The 16,655-nt window shown below is 49.3% G+C and overlaps 1 protein-coding gene across 2 annotated transcripts in view; it reads right to left on the reverse strand.

Moving 5' to 3' along the window:
- Positions 1-16,655, reverse strand: part of GRIK3 (glutamate ionotropic receptor kainate type subunit 3) — a 1,124,179-nt gene that overhangs the window by 493,024 nt on the left and 614,500 nt on the right. For both annotated transcript variants that reach the window (XM_069622638.1, XM_069622639.1), the window contains exon 5: positions 9,917-9,970. In XM_069622638.1, the coding sequence (XP_069478739.1) occupies positions 9,917-9,970 (54 nt within the window). The remainder of the gene's footprint in view (positions 1-9,916; positions 9,971-16,655) is intronic.

Here is a 16,655-nt window from a genome sequence, read left to right on the forward strand (position 1 = left end):
TCCCAACCCTAGCAGGATATTGTAAATCTCACCCTGTCTTGCCCCTCCCCAATTTCGAAAACCACTGGGACGAGGCAGAAGATGAACAGAGCTACAAAGATTGCCCATAGGAACCAATATACCATGGATTTCTGTGGGCAATCTCCATTTTGTCCTGATAATGAGGTCAGGCAGGGTCAGGGCTCCATTTGCAACCATTCCCATGTGAAATCTGTTCAATCTCCAAGAAAGCAGAAAAGACAGCACACACAGGCATACTTTGAGGGAGCTGGGGATGCTTGAAGGTGGAGAGAAGCCAGAGTTTGACCAATCGAGATGGAGAAATCCTAAAAGGCCTGGAGGGGGAAGAACTGCTCAGACAGTGGACCTCTGAGTGCAGGGGAGGCTGCAGTTTGGAGTGGGAGCTGTGCCTCCAGGGAGAAAAAACAAGGGCAGCTGGGCTTGTCTGGCAGCACTCACATCAGAGCTCCTCCCCTGGGTGTCATAACAGGAGAGCCAGGCCTCTGAGGGGCAGGTGGCAGGATGCTGACCTCAGCCAAACATCCTATTGTGCTTCTGCTGCTCCCAAATAATGAGAATTCCATTTTCGAGGAGGTGCTGAAGTGGGAGCAAAATAAAAGGAAGTGCATTTTGGGACTGGAAGTCCAAAACCATTTCTTTTTGTAAACTGAGAGGGGTCTGAGCCCGGCCGAGGGAGAGGACCCAGAAAGTCAGAGTGCAGAAATAAGCATTGAGATACCAAAGGGGAACGTGGAGCCGAGGGGCAGATTCACTGCTGGAGAGAGGTTGTGGCGTGGCTAGGGAGACGGATCCCCATGAAGCCGGAAGAAGGCAGGCTGCAAGCTTCTGGTGATACCCTGAATGAAGGCAAAATACAGGAAAACTATGAACACTGCAACCAGTGAGTTTCCGAGAGCGAAAGAAACCCGGTGAGTGTAAGTGTTAAAGCAGGGATAAAATAACAGAATGGTCCGGCACCGCAGGTGTGCCCAGGCGAAGGTCTCTGTTTTTGGTGTATGATATGAGAAAAGGAATGAATGTGAAATACATCAAAGTGGTCATGCAGAGGTTAAGCAAAGACCTCTCACAGTGGAAAGGCTTTGATTAACTAGGGAAGAAAGAATTGTGAACACCATGCCCGAGCCTGCCTGAGCTAGATCTGTGAACTTGTAAATAAAAGACCCGAGACTGCCTGAGGGAGGCATGTAGTGAACAATGAACTAAGTATAAAGGAGGAGTGTGAACAACAGGTCCGAGCCTGGCTGAGGGAGAATTATTGGGAACTTGCTTTTGAGGGGGTCCAAGCCCGGCTGAGGGAGACCCAGAGTCTGAGCCATGCTGAGGGAGACCCATTAGAAACCGTGAAACCTTAAACTTGTGAACTTTAAAGAAAACCTGAAGAAGAAGAGGAACTTTGTTTTGTTTTTTATGTGTCCAGGCATCCTGCGAACAAGAGTCTTTGTTTTAGGGAAACGACTTTGTCACAGAAAGCCATGACTTGTGTCCTGAACTAAATCTTCAAGCCACAGAAGACAGAGGTTGTTCCAAGCTCAAGTGTGCCGCTTTGTCCCAAAGGTATTCTCACTTCTTTTTCCCCTAGATCCTCAGCTCAGGTGGTGAGGGCACAGCCATCGACTTAAGATCCAGACCCTAGGGTTGGACCAGTGCAGGAGCATCACTTGGGTGGAGGCACCTTGGGAATTGGGAGTTGGATGCCCATGGGTGAGACGTGGTATTCCCCTTTCAATAATTACCAAATATCTTATTCTTTCCCAACTCTAGCAGTAAATTGTGAATCTTACCCTGTCTCCCACGCCCCAATTTTGAAAACCACTGGCACAAGGAAGACGAGGAACAGAGCTACATAGATTGCCCATAGGAACCAATGTACCTTGGATTCCTATGGGCAATCTCCATTTTGTCCCGATTATGAGGCCAGGCAGGGTCAGGCACCCCTTCTCAACCATTCCCATCTGAAAGCTGTTCAATCTCCCAGATGGTATAAAAGACAGAGCACACAGGCACACTTTGAGTGAGCTGGGGATTCTGCAAGGTGCAGAGAAGCCAGAGTTAGACCAATTGAGCTGGAGAGAACCTGGAAGGCCTGGAGGAGGAAGAACTTCTCAGACACTGGACCTGTGAGTGCAGGGGAGGCTGCAGTGTGAAGTGGGAGCTGTGCCTCCAGGAAGCCAAACCAGGGACAGCTGGGGTTGCCTGGCAGCACTCATATCAGAGCTCCTTCCCTGGGGGAAACAGGAGATTCCAGGCCTCTGAGGGGAAGGTGGGAGGACCCTGACCTCATCCAAACATCCTCTTGTGCTTCTGCTACTCACAAACTGTGAGAATGCGTTTTCGGGGAGGTGGTGAACTGGGAGCAAAATACAAGGAAGTGCATTCTGTAACTGGAAGTACAAAAGCATTTCTTTTAAAAACCTGAGAGGGGTCTGAGCCCGGTTGAGGGAGACCCTTGTGTATAAAGATTAAGGAGGGGTCTGAGAACCCAAAGAGCTTTTGGGGAGAAGTTGAGAGCACAGAGAGTACCCCGAAAGCCAGAGTGCAGAAACAAGCCTTGAGAGACCAGAGAAGAATGTGGAGCCAAGACGCGACTTAGTGCTGGAGAGAGGTTGTGGCATGGCTAGGGAGATGAATCTCCAGGAAGCCGAGAGAAGGCTGGCTGCAAGCTGCTGGTAGTGCCCTGAATGAAGGTGAATACAGGAGAACTGTGAACACAGCAACCAGTGAGTTTCCGAGAGCAAAAGAAGCCTGGTGCATATAAGTGTCAAAGAAGGGATAAAATAACAGAGTAGTCCGGCACCGTGGGTGTGCACAGTCGAAGGTCTCTGTTTTTTGGTGTATCGTATCAAAAAAGGAATGAATGCGCAATACATCAAAGTGATTATGCAGAGGTTAAGCAAAGGCCTTGCACAATCGAAAGTCTCTAATTAACTAAAGAAGAAGCAATTGTGAACAACAGGTTTAAAAATGGGCTGAGGTAGAGCTCTCTGAACTTGTAAATAAAAGGCCTGATCCCAGCTGAGGGAGGCCAATAGCGAACAGTGAACTAAATATAAAGGAGGAGTGTGAACAACAGGTCCAAACTCGGCTGAGGGAGACCTATTGTAAACTTGCATTTGAGAGGGTCTGAGCCCGGCTGAGGTGGACCCATGGTCCCAGCCCGGCTGAGAGAGAGCCACTAGAAATGGTGAACCCTTAAACTTGTGAACTTTAAACAAAACTTGAAGAAGAGGAGGTACTTTGTTTGTTTTGTATGTGTCCAGGCATTCTGTGAACATGAGGCTTTGTTTTAGTGAAACGACTTTGTCGCAGAAAGCCCTAACTTAAGTCCTGAACTACATCCTTGAGCCACAGAAGCCAGAGCGTGTCCAAGCTCGAGTGTGGCGCCTTGTCCCGTGCTGAAATGTGGGGAAGTAGGAGCTTACCACTCAACTATCCTGACCTATTATTTCATGAAAACTACTTGAGCATACAACATTTACCCACAACAATTGTATTTAGAAGTAAGGATTGGCAATAGGTCTATTAGTATAGGCCCTTTTTATTTTGAAAAGACTCCACTAGGACTGTGTTTTTTTTTTTAATTTGATGGTCGTAGTTTGTTCCCATCTTTAGGCGGAGGGTTAGACAGGCATTATACCAACCCATTGAAGTTTAATAAACACCCTTGACTTGTGTTTGTCTTCACTATTGCCATTGTGTGTTCCTTACAATACCAAGCTCATGCCTTCCAGACACCAAATAGGTGGTGCCTCTTCCATGGATGGGGATACCAAGCTAAATGTTCACAGACACATTATAGGTGATGTATCTTCCTATGGCGAGGATACCAAGATCAAGCATTACATGCTTCTTATTGGCGCTGCATCTTCCAGGGGCGAGTATACCAAGCTCAGGCATTCCAGGCATTGTATAGGTGATGCATCCTCCCGCGTCGAATTACCAAACTAAAGCCTTCCAGAAACCCTAGAGGTGATGCACCTTCCAATGACCAGGATACCAAGCTCAAGCCTTCCAGATACTTATAGGTGAGGTATCTTCTGGGGGAGATGATTCCAAGCTCAAGGTTTCAGACACCTTAGATGGAGTCTACATTCCCAGAGCATGTCTAGAGGTGCAACCTTCACTGTGGTGTGTTGGCAACTCTATGGGTGGATGGCTTCTCTCCACTATTCTAAGGTTATGGATGACCTTTTCTGGTGTTATAAAGCTGTGCTTCTTCTGATGTTGGTTTGCTTATGGCTTGCCTGTGGTCATAGTATCTACCATCAGAACATGACAATGTACACAGGTTGTGAGAAAAAGACACGTGTACCATGAGATTTGCTCTTCCTGCTGGCACTTGGACAATATTTTGCATTGCCCTCTAAGGAGCCTACAACGGTCCACTGTAATTGTTTTAGCTCCATTTTTAATACATCCTCATCACTCCCACTGTGGAAGACAAACGACTGTCTGGAAGTATAGTCTATTGAAGAAGAAAACACGATTAGAATCAGGGGTTAATTAGGGAAGCACTATTCAAATTAAGCCTCATTAGTAAAAATGGCAAAGACAAAATGATATGTTCAATTTTATTAAAATATCCGTTTTTATTGGTTCTAGAAACTGATGAGCAATAGAACACTTGAAAGAGTTGGACTACAGGAGATTGTAGCACACATTCAGGAACAACAATAAAAATGGTTGACATTTACAGGGTACCAAACAATGTGAGAAGAAGCCTGTAAGTAAAGCCCTCTATGCCCTGCCTTTAATCAGGTGGCTGGAAGTGGAGGCTAGAATACACATTCTCCGGCCACTGTTCTAGCCACCTGAGTCCCTTCCGCGGGTGGCAGCGTCTTTTTTTAATTTAATGTGGGGAGGCAGCAGGATCCTCTCCCGGATGCCTCCCCACTCCCACAAAACCAACCAAACCCCTTCCTCACTCCCACTGCTCCTCCTAGCTGCCGGCCACCACAAGCTTTCCCCATAGAGGCAGCCATCTTTTTTTTCTCCTGAGAATAAACTCCAGGGTATGAATGCTTTCAACATCAAAGTTGGGGGCAGACATGGCCTCTAACTGCCCCCAGCCATCTCCGAGACCCTCACTTCACTCTGGCCCACGTTAGCTCAGGCTGGCAGCCGTTAAAGACCATGGGCCTTTATCATTACGACCCAGGCGGTAGCCATGGCGCTATTTGGGCCATGGTTGCCTCCAAAACCTTACCGATTCCGCATTGGTGAATGGAGCAATTACTGCCCCATTCCAAGGTTGGCGGGGGCAGTAATTCACCATTCACCATGGCCCTTCCCCATTCCCATTTGAGCCCCCATAGGGCTCAATGGGAATGGGGAAGGCGCTAATAACGGTACCGCAAATTGCGGTACCGTTATTAGCTCCAAAGTCCCTTTGCGGGTCCTGTCCTTAACAGCTGGTAGAAGCAGGCGTTAAGGGAGGACCCTCAAAGGGACCTCGGAATAGGGTGGTAAGGGATTACTGGCACCAGTGCCCTTACTGGTACCGGTATTCCCTTACCGCCCGGGTCGTAGTGAGGCCCCATGTCTGCCCACCACAGCGCGGGATATCGCCATATTCATTTCTTCTAATTGAAGGCATATTTTTGTATTCCAGACATTATCTTCTTGTGGCACTCGGTTGGTTCCCAGCTTGTTTGTGCCATATAAAACCCAATACAAACATGCATAGGAACATATTGGTCCTTGCTTCTTCAGACACATTCCCAGAATAAGCGGTAGCTGTGCAAAGAAAAGTAGTTTGCTTTAAAGCAGACAGACAAGTACCAGTTCTTCAAAACGTAGGTGAACACATTGCCTTAGAGGTAAACGGGATGCAGCCTTACTCATTTTAAGTGACATTTACCAGGGCCTGTGCGATGACAGCCAACCAGAGCCAGCAGTCCCTGATGAGAGTAAGTAGTCGAATGAGGGCTTTGTTCATTGGCTTCCTCTATATGAATCTATTCTTTCGCCAAAAACACATAGGGGTACACCGAACAATGATAGGGGTTCTGATGGACAATAGAGGGCTGGTACGGGGGCCGCAGAGATACAGTGGGGCACAGAAGATCTATTGGCCGCATAGGGTGATGGGTGGCGGCAATGATAATGCTGACCTGGCCACAGAGGGTGGGGGTGTTGCATAGGCACAGAAGGCTAGAGTGTCTGGAGCAGGTGCATGGGGTACATGGAGATGCTGGGTAGAGGTCATGGGAGTAGAACGAGCCATTTTGGGAAGTTACTAAATTCAAATTATTTTGCCTGCTGTGGTCTCATTTTCTGGCGGTCTAAAACCATCTAGTGATGGTATAAAAGCTAAATTAAAATAACGTGTGCAGGTATTCAAAAGGAGGCCATCATTTTGTTTGTCAGGTTTTGGACTTTTCTGTTAATAAAAACACAACCTTTCAGGTCACTATTCAGCACCGTTTAAATCAACTGTCCAATGCATATCTAAATGCATGTTCATTCTCATACCATCGCCTTCCTTGTATACACCCCTCCCCCACTGCCTTCACTTGCCTTCTTGTACCATCGACCATGCACTTTGGCATTCCTCCCTTCCTCCTTGTACTCATTCTCCTCCTTCCCTTCTCTCATAGCCTTCAGCCACACTTGATCTAACCTCTACCTAACCCCCCGGTCCCTGTGGGCAACCTCATGGCATCCCTCCCTCACTCCTCCACCCTCTTTCTGTCCTCCATCTCCCTCTACCTTACATTCAGCTATTTCTCCCCATGATCTCCTATCAACATATTAACTATCTTTCACAGTGCTGACCAATCTTTCATTCTAATTTACCCAGTTTGCTCCTCAAACAGTCAAACATGTTGTCCAAAATCACCTGCTAGCATCTTGCTAAGCTCTTTAACCTCTCTCCTTGACCGGACCCTTTTCTGCCTCCATAAAATCTATAATTGTCAGACCCCTTTTGAAAAACACCTCTGCGGACCCATGCCTTCCAGCAAACTATGGTAAACGAAGAAATGACCGCAAAAAACAGTCCGACCTGTACAAAAAGGTTGTAAATCCATGCCACCAAAGGTTCGAACATCAAAAGTTCGAACCTTTGGTAGCATGCATAAAAATTTAAATAAAAAGACTGGGGGGGCAGCAGGGGTGTCACACGCAGTATACCCAAAACAATAAATAAAAAAATAACACTGGGGCTGCACAGTGCAACACCCCACTCACTACAATGTACAGTATAGTGAGCGGGGTTTGTGGGGGGAAACCTCTGCAGGTGGCCCAAAAAAAAAAGAAAGAAAAAAAAGGAAAAGGACACTGCAGTGCCGGTTTCCGATCACGTAAGTGAAAGGGAACTGGCGCCACAGGGACACAGACCGTTTTACAAGGTAAGTAGGGTGTGCGTGGGGATGTGTCAGGGGTGTTGGTGGGGGTGTGTTGGCGCTGTGGGTGTGTTGTGGGTTTGGGTGGGGGTGTGGGTTTTGTAGGTTTTTTTAAATGATATATGGGAAATGTACGCTCATTTGTGGTGCGTATATTTCTCATGCAAACTTTTCCGTTGCAGATTTTTCTGCGACGGAAAAATCACATAGATCCCAAACCAGTGCCTGGATTCCCTCCTAACCCATTATTCATAGGTCCTTGAGTGGGAGGTCGTGAACCAGGTCACAAAGTAGTCTGGGGATTATGGCCTTGGAGAGGCACTTTATTCTGGCTTCCATAGTAAACACTCCACCAAGACTGCATTCATGCACGTCTCCAACGTTCTCTCTGACACTCACCGCTCCAGGCAATACACTTTGTTTTGGACCACTATGCTGCTTTCAACACTGTTGACCACTCCTCTCTTTTTTCTCACTCTTCAAAACCTTGATTTTGGCAAACATGCTCTATCCAGGATTGCCACTTACCTGGAAGTTGGTTCCTTCAAGATATCACATGATTCCCAAACCTCTGTACTCGCTGCTCTCCCTGCTGGCATCCTGAAAGGATCATTCCTTGGACCTCTGCTCTTCACCCGCTATGCACATGACCTAGGTAGACCTATCTCGTCCTTTGGCGTTCACTATGATCACTTTGCTTATGTCACCCATATCTGTCTCTTTTTCCCTCCATTACCCCAGTCATCTCAGAAACAATTACCAACTGTTTTACTGCAATCAGTGAATGGATGGCTCTCTGCTCTCACATGCAGGAACTCTTCAAAAATGGAAGTCATCTTTCACCCAGGTTCCAATGCCATCCCTATCCTCCTTCTCCTATCTGCTTCCCTTCTGAACTTCTATCCCCCTCGTCCAAGGATCACAACCTTGGGATCTTCTTCAATAGTGACTTCTCACTGCAACAATTCACCACCGACTATGCTGCTCATATTAACCTTCTCAACATTCAGAAAAAAATGGCAATTTCTTACACCGTGAATCAAATCCATACTTCACACTTGTGCTCATGCCTATTCCCTGGCCTGTGTCCCTATTACTTCCTCCCACGACAAAGTCCTTCACTTTGCAACCCTATGTTCTACAATTTATCAAGATCATCTCCAACTTCTACCTACCTACCTACACCATTCTGATTGGTTGGTTCTGCTCTGTTTGATAGACTATCTTTTGATAGCCTCTTTTTTGGTCGACTGTGATTAGTCAAACTGAAATCAAGCAGGTTTTCTTATTTTTAAATAATGGGGAACCCTACACTCCCTCACTACAACCTGTCCACCCCCCATTCATACACATTCATCCATATGTATATACAAATGTTTATTTGGTTACATCGACCAAATGTAGTTGAACAAACAATGGTGGACATGGTTGGGTCTCCATGCACAACCACCCCCTTTCCTAGTTACTTCTCCTAGTCTGTAATTCTATTAATGGTCTTGCTACTCCGTAACTGGCCGACTGTATCGTTGCCAACACCCCATCTTGTTCCCGCTGCTCCTCCTCTCCACTGCGCCCCACTGTCCCACGACTCGCTGTGCATATTTTCACTTTTGCTATTTCTCCCTACTTGCCCGGTCTATTGGTACCGGCTCCTAAATACAACCAATGTCAGCCCAGCAGCTTGGCTTAACATCACCTATGCGCCAAAGAGGGAGCTCCCTCCACCCCTTTCCTTTCGAGAGGATAACTCAGGGGCAACATGCTCACCTTGGAAGCAGATAACACGGAGCAACAGAAGTTCGATCCCCTGGTCTGCCCTTAGAAACCTCTGGGTATTAAGCGAGTTATAAATAACCTATCATATCATATCATGTTCACCGAACTCATCCCACCACTCCCTACAGTGCCATGTAATACTGTAATAATGCACCTGTTTATATTTGTAGAGTACACCTCTTTAATTTCAGCATTTCCCCCACTATGTTGATGTTACCTATGTAAGTCACCAGTTTTTTTAGTTTTTTTTTTTAACCAGGGTCTATGTCCCACTATGTTCACACACTAATAAACTGACTAATCGCTTATGCTCATCTTTGTGGTGTTCCGGAGAATGTCTTTGCCATTATTTAAAGTGATATTTTAAGACATTTCAGTCGAAGCAGACACTGCTGTTCCCAAAAAAGTACACATATATATATTTACATTTTTCATAGTGTACTAATCTATGGTCCTTGGAACTCAAATGGGTTTAACAACGTGTCCCTTGATACTTGAAAGTCAATGTATGCTCTCAAGCCAGCATAGTTAGTAAGGAAGGATCTTGGGAGTTGTAGTCCACACTATAATGAGTGCCCATAGTCTATTGAATATTTTAGGAGTGCGAAATAACAAAAGAAACTAATTTCCATGGCAATAGGAGGAAAAGGTGATGAAAGTCCTCGTCTCCATCCCCTACAAACACATACGCTTAGCCTCGATTTGGACCCCAGCAAAGGGATGCACAGATTTCAAGAAGGAAGCAAACAATTGATGTGCACACACTAATGACTTACCAGAGTGGTGAAGATGAAGTGGTAGTACTCGGTCATCATCCCCATCGTCATGGCCTCCGAGGGAAGAAGAGAAGGAAAGGTTAATCATAGAATTTCAATCTTTTTTCCCATGTTACTTTTAAAATGGATGCAAAGCACACACACCTCACATTCAATCAGGATTTCCATTTACTGAAAGCCACCATCCAAAATCTGTACCCTCAGCAGAGAGGCCATTGAATCAATGGGCATAGACAATGAGCTACCTTCTCTCCAACATAATGATATGTTTTTGCCCCGTGGGAGGTATAGCGCATAAGAGCTGTGGAGGAATTGCAGTGCCAGTGCGCTCAATCAAGCAGCTTTCAAAATCAATGAATTGGGTCGATACATTCATCAAAGCATCTAGAGGTGATCAGTTTTCTCAAAGAAAACAACTCAATGGGGCTCATTACGACATGGGCGCAAAGGGATACTGGGCACCGGTAATGACACCGGGGCCGGTAATCCCTTTGCGCCCTATTCCGAGGTCCCTTTGCGGGTCCCTCCCTTAACGCCTGGTTTTACCAGGCAATTTGAAGTACCGTTATTGACGCCTTCCCCCTTCCCATTAAGCCCTATGGGGCCTCAAATGGGAATGCAGAATGGCTTTTCAAATGGGGACTTACCGGTCCCGCAATGGTCGGAATAGACCGGCAAGTTTCCCATACCACCAAGTCGGTGGCGGTACCGGTATTGGTGCTAATAGCGCTATGACTAGCACCAACCTCGGAATGAGGGCCAATCCCTTAGGTAGTGGATCTAACTTCTAAGAAAACCAACCTATTTCCTACAAGAACTCGATCGAGAAATTGTAATCATTTCAGATCAAACTTCATATTGTAATAATATATGTTTTTCTCTGGTGAGAAATTGTAGAAATGTTAAACCTGGACCTAAGTGTCCCATAGGGTGATTGTGTGAGTATATTTTAACAAGGAAATGCATGCAAACTGCCCTCCATTGGTCAAAAGACTGTCTGTATGTGTGGGGTATTGTATACACTGTACTTTGTATATTGTATATTTTGTGTATGCTGCTTTAACAGCTGTAAGAATACAGTGAAAAGTTAACTAACTATAATACACTTAATAATAATATATATATATATATATATATATATATATATATATATATATATATATATATATATATATATATATATATATATATATAATCCAAGATCAAACTCATGACCGGAGTAAGTCTTTTCATGCCAATGGAATATTCAACGTTGCCATAAAGCATTGGTTTGTTGGTCATGTTTTTTAAATGTGGCGTTCATCCCCCATTCCAGGGGCTGGAGCAGTGATAACAGCCCAAGTTGTCAGCCAGAAAGAATCAAGGGTGGATAACAAGGGTTCTGTGCCATTAACCCCCATTCCAGCACCTGGAAGGGGGGGATGAAGGCCATTTGCACCCCGGGTTTCCAAAGCAGAAACCCGGGATTCTAAAAAAAAAAGGATTTTTCTTCCAACAGTGGGGTGCGCGTGACGTCCCACTGTATGAAGGGACATCCTTTGCCAAGATGGGCACCTCGAAAAGGGAAGGGGGAGCCCCTCTTTCTTTTCCATGGCAGCCTGCGAGAACGAAAGGAAGGAGCTGATGCAGCGGCGGCTGCACCCGCCGCCACCAAGATAAGGTAAGTAGGTGGTTGGGTGAAACTAAAAATAAATAGGACAGAGTGTGGGGGGAAGATGGCACGCAGGAGGTCGGCCATCAGGCGGCTTGTAACGCAGGCTTGTACCAGCAGTTCAAGCCCGCGTTCCTAGTTATATGATTGGATGGCTCCTCCTGCCCCGGTGCTAATGTGGATTCATGAATGTGGACATTATTCTTGGGCCAGGAGTGTTGCGTAGCAAAGACAATGCAAGCTGAAATGACATGGAGGCACAGTGCAAAATACATAAAAACATGAAACACAGGGTAATCCCCAACTCTATGCTTTAGGGCTGAACCAGGTGCAGGGTGGATCCAATGACATTTTGGAGATCAGTAGAGCATAGGTTATGGAATCCTCAATGTCAATTTGATGAAGGTCCCCCAGGTTCATGCTGTCTACGAAAGCCCTTCATCTTTCCCCCCACTGACCCCAGCAGGACAACTTAACGGTGCTTTGGGGCCGGAGTGGGAAGCAGGGATGCTCATTTCAACATCATCCTCCAAGATGCTGGCTTCAATCTGTCAGCTGAACAATGGAATGAGTGCAGAAACATCATGAGGCGATGTTGCTGCCTAGTGAGAACAGTCTGCAGGAACAAATGCTGGACTAGTGGAAGGGGCGAGAGTGGCGGGGACCAAGAAAAAGCTGACTGCACCTGCAAGTGATCTGACCTGAGCAGACTTAGGGACCTGTTTCTGGAAGTGTCTCGACCTGAGTGGACATAGAGGCCTGCTATCAGGGGTGCCCCAACCTAAGGGGACCTAGGTGCCTGCACCAGCAAGTGACCCGACATGAGCAGGACTAGGGGCCTGAATCTGGAAGTGTCTCGACCTGAGGGGACATAGAGCCTGCTATCAGGGGTGCTCCAACCTAAGGGGACCAAGGTGCCTGCACCTGCAAGTGATCCGACATGAGCAGACCTAGGGGCCTGCATCAGGAAGTGTCTCGACCTGAGAAGACATAGAGACCTGCTTCGAGAGGTGCCCCAACCTAAGTATACTTAGGAGCCTGCACCTGCAAGTGACCCGGCCTGAGCAGACCCAGGGGTCTGCATCTGGAAGTGTCTCAACCTGAGGGGACATAGAGACCTGCTTCCAGGGGTGCCCCAACCTAAGGGGGCCTAGGTGCCTGCACCTGCAAGTGACCCGACCTGAGCAGACTTAGGGGCTGTTATCTGGAAGTGTCTCGACCTGAGTGGACATAGAGGCCTGCTATCAGGGGTGTCACAAATTAAGGGGACCTAGGTGCCTGCACCTGCAAGTGACCCGACACGAGCAGATCTAGGAGCCTGCATCTGGAAGTGTCCCTACATAAGGAGACCTAGGGGCCTGCATCCGAAAGGGCCCTCACCTGGACCTATTGGCCTGTACCTGCATGTGACCCGACCTAAGGAGACCTAGGGGCCGGCACCTGCAAGTGACCCGACCTGAGCAGACCTAGGGGCCTGCATCTGGAAGTGTCTCGACCTGAGGGGACATAGAGGCCTGCTTCCAGAGGTCCCCCAACCTAAGGAAACCTAGGAGCCTGCACCTGCAAGTGACCCGACCTGAGTAGCCCTAAGGGCCTATATCTGGAAGTGTCTCGACCTGAGGCTACATGGAGGCCTGCTTCCAGAGGTCCTCCAATAAGGATACCTAGGAGCCTGCACCTGCAAGTGACCCGACCTGAGCAGACCTAGGGGCCTGCATCTGGAAGTGTCTCGACCTGAGGGGACATAGAGACCTGCTTCCAGAGGTGCCCCGACCTAAGGATACCTGCGAGCCTGCATTTTGAAGTGTCCCGACATAAGGAGACCTAGGGGCCTGCATCTGAAAGTGCCCTGACCTGGACCTATGGGTCTCCACCTGCAAGTGACCCTACCTAAGGGGACCTAGGTGCCTGCGCCTGCAAGTGTCCCGACCTGAGCAGCTCTATGGGCCTATATCTGGAAGTGTCTTGACCTGAGGGGACATAGAGGCCTGCTTCCAGAGGTCCTCCAACCTAAGGATACCTAGGAGCCTGCACTTGCAAGTGACCCGACCTGTGCATACCTAGGGGCCTGCATTTGGAAGTGTCTCGACCTGAGGGTACATAGAGGCCTGCTTCCAGAGGTCCTCCAACCTAAGGATACCTTGGAGCCTGCACCTGCAAGTGACCCGACCTGAGCAGACTTAGGGGCCTGTATCTGAAAATGTCTCGACCTGAGAGGTCATAGCGGCCAGCTTCCAGAGGACCTCCAACCTAAGGATACCTAGGAGCCTGCACCTGCAAGTGACCAGGCCTGAGCAGCCCTAGGGGCCTGCATCCGAAAGGGCCCTGACCTGGACCTATGGGCCTGTACCTGCAAGTGACCCGACCTAAGAAGACCTAGGGGCCGGCACCTGCAAGTGACCCGACCTGAGCAGACCTAGGGGCCTGCATCTGGAAGTGTCTCGACCTGAGGGGACATATAGGCCTGCTTCCAGAGGTCCCCCAACCTAAGGATACCTAGGGGCCTGCACCTGCAAGTGACCCGACCTGAGTAGCCCTAAGGGCTTGTATCTGGAAGTGTCTCGACCTGAGGGTACATGGAGGCCTGCTTCCAGAGGTCCTCCAATAAGGATACCTAGGAGCCTGCACCTGCAAGTGACCCGACCTGAGCAGACCTAGGGGCCTGCATCTGGAAGTGTCTCGACCTGAGGGGACATAGAGACCTGCTTCCAGAGGTGCCCCGACCTAAGGATACCTGCGTGCCTGCATCTTGAAGTGTCCCGACATAAGGAGACCTAGGGGCCTGCATCCGAAAGGGCCCTGACCTGGACCTATGGGCCTCCACCTGCAAGTGACCCGACCTAAGGGGACCTAGGTGCCTGCGCCTGCAAGTGTCCCGACCTGAGCAGCCCTATGGGCCTATATCTGGAAGTGTCTTGACCTGAGGAGACATAGAGGCCTGCTTCCAGAGGTCCTCCAACCTAAGGATACCTTGGAGCCTGCACCTGCAAGTGACCCGACCTGAGCAGACTTAGGGGCCTGCATCTGAAAATGTCTCGACCTGAGGGGTCATAGCGGCCAGCTTACAGAGGACTTCCAACCTAAGGATACCTAGGAGCCTGCACCTGCAAGTGACCAGACCTGAGCAGCCCTAGGGGCCTGCATCCGAAAGGGCCCTGACCTGGACCTATGGGCCTGTACCTGCAAGTGACCCGACCTAAGGAGACCTAGGGGACAGCACCTGCAAGTGACCCGACCTGAGCAGACCTAGGGGCCTGCACCTGGAAGTGTCTCGACCTGAGGGGACATAGAGGCCTGCTTCCAGAGGTCCTCCAACCTAAGGATACCTAGGAGCCTGCACCTGCAAGTGACCAGAAATGAGAAGCCCTAGGGGCCTATATCTGGAAGTATCTCGACCTGAGGGGACATAGAGGCCTGCTTACAGAGGTCCTCCAACCTAAGGATACCTAGGAGCCTGCACCTGCAAGTGACCTGACCTGAGCAGACCTAGGGGCCTGCATCTGGAAGTGTCTCGACCTGAGGGTACATGGAGGCCTGCTTCCAGAGGTCCTCCAATAAGGATACCTAGGAACCTGCACCTGCAAGTGACCCGACCTGAGCAGACCTAGGGGCCTGCATCTGGAAGTATCTCGACCTGAGGGGACATAGAGACCTGCTTCCAGAGGTGCCCCGACCTAAGGATACCTGCGAGCCTGCATCTTGAAGTGTCCCGACATAAGGAGACCTAGGGGCCTGCATCCGAAAGGGCCCTTACCTGGACCTATGGGCCTCCACCTGCAAGTGACCCGACTTAAGGGGACCTAGGTGCCTGCGCCTGCAAGTGTCCCGACCTGAGCAGCCCTATGGGCCTATATCTGGAAGTGTCTTGACCTGAGGGGACATAGAGGCCTGCTTCCAGAGGTCCTCCAACCTAAGGATACCTAGGAGCCTGCACTTGCAAGTGACCCGACCTGTGCAGACCTAGGGGCCTGCATCTGGAAGTGTCTCGACCTGAGGGTACATAGAGGCCTGCTTTCAGAGGTCCTCCAACCTAAGGATACCTTGGAGCCTGCGCCTGCAAGTGACCCGACCTGAGCAGACTTAGGGGCCTGCATCTGAAAATGTCTCGACCTGAGGGGTCATAGCGACCTGCTTCCAGAGGACCTCCAACCTAAGGATACCTAGGAGCCTGCACCTGCAAGTGACCCGACCTGAGCGGACCTAGGGTCCTGCACCTGGAAGTGACTCGACCTGAGGGGACATAGAGGCCTGCTTCCAGAGGTCCTCCAACCTAAGGATACCTAGGAGCCTGCACCTGCAAGTGACCAGAAATGAGCAGCCCTAGGGGCCTATATCTGGAAGTGTCTCGACCTGAGGGGACATAGAGGCCTGCTTCCAGAGGCCCTCCAACCTAAGGATACCTAGGAGCCTGCACCTGCAAGTGACCCGACCTGATCAGACCTAGGTACCTGCATCTGGAAGTGTCTCGACCTGAGGGGACTAGAGACCTGCTTCCAGAGGTGCCCCAACCTAAGGATACCTACGAGCCTGCATCTTGAAGTGTCCCGACCCGACATAAGGAGACCTAGGGGCCTGCATCTGAAAGGGCCCTGACCTGGACCTATGCGCCTCCACCTGCAAGTGACCCGACGTAAGGGGACCTAGGTGCCTGCGCCTGCAAGTATCCCGACCTGAGCAGCCCTATGGGCCTATATCTGGAAGTGTCTCGACCTGAGGGGACATAGAGGCCTGCTTCCAGAGGTCCTCCAACCTAAGGATAACTAGGAGCCTGCACCTGCAAGTGACCCGACCTGAGCAGACTTAGGGGCCTGCATCTGGAAATGTCTCCACCTGAGGGGTCATAGAGGCCTGCTTCCAGAGGACCTCCAACCTAAGGATACCTAGGAGCCTGCACCTGCAAGTGACCAGACCTGAGCAGCCCTAGGGGCCTATATCTGGAACTGTCTCGACCTGAGGGGACATAGAGGCCTGCTTCCAGAGGTGCCCCAACCTAAGGGGATCTAGGTGCCTGAATCCGGAGGTTCCCAGAACTGAGGAGAACTATAGACCTGCACCTGCATATTCTGCGACCTAAAAAGACCTAGGAGC

This window comes from Ambystoma mexicanum, chromosome 11, assembly GCF_040938575.1.
Source record: "Ambystoma mexicanum isolate Mex_15411 chromosome 11, UKY_AmexF1_1, whole genome shotgun sequence".
Taxonomy (NCBI): Eukaryota; Metazoa; Chordata; class Amphibia; order Caudata; family Ambystomatidae; genus Ambystoma; species Ambystoma mexicanum.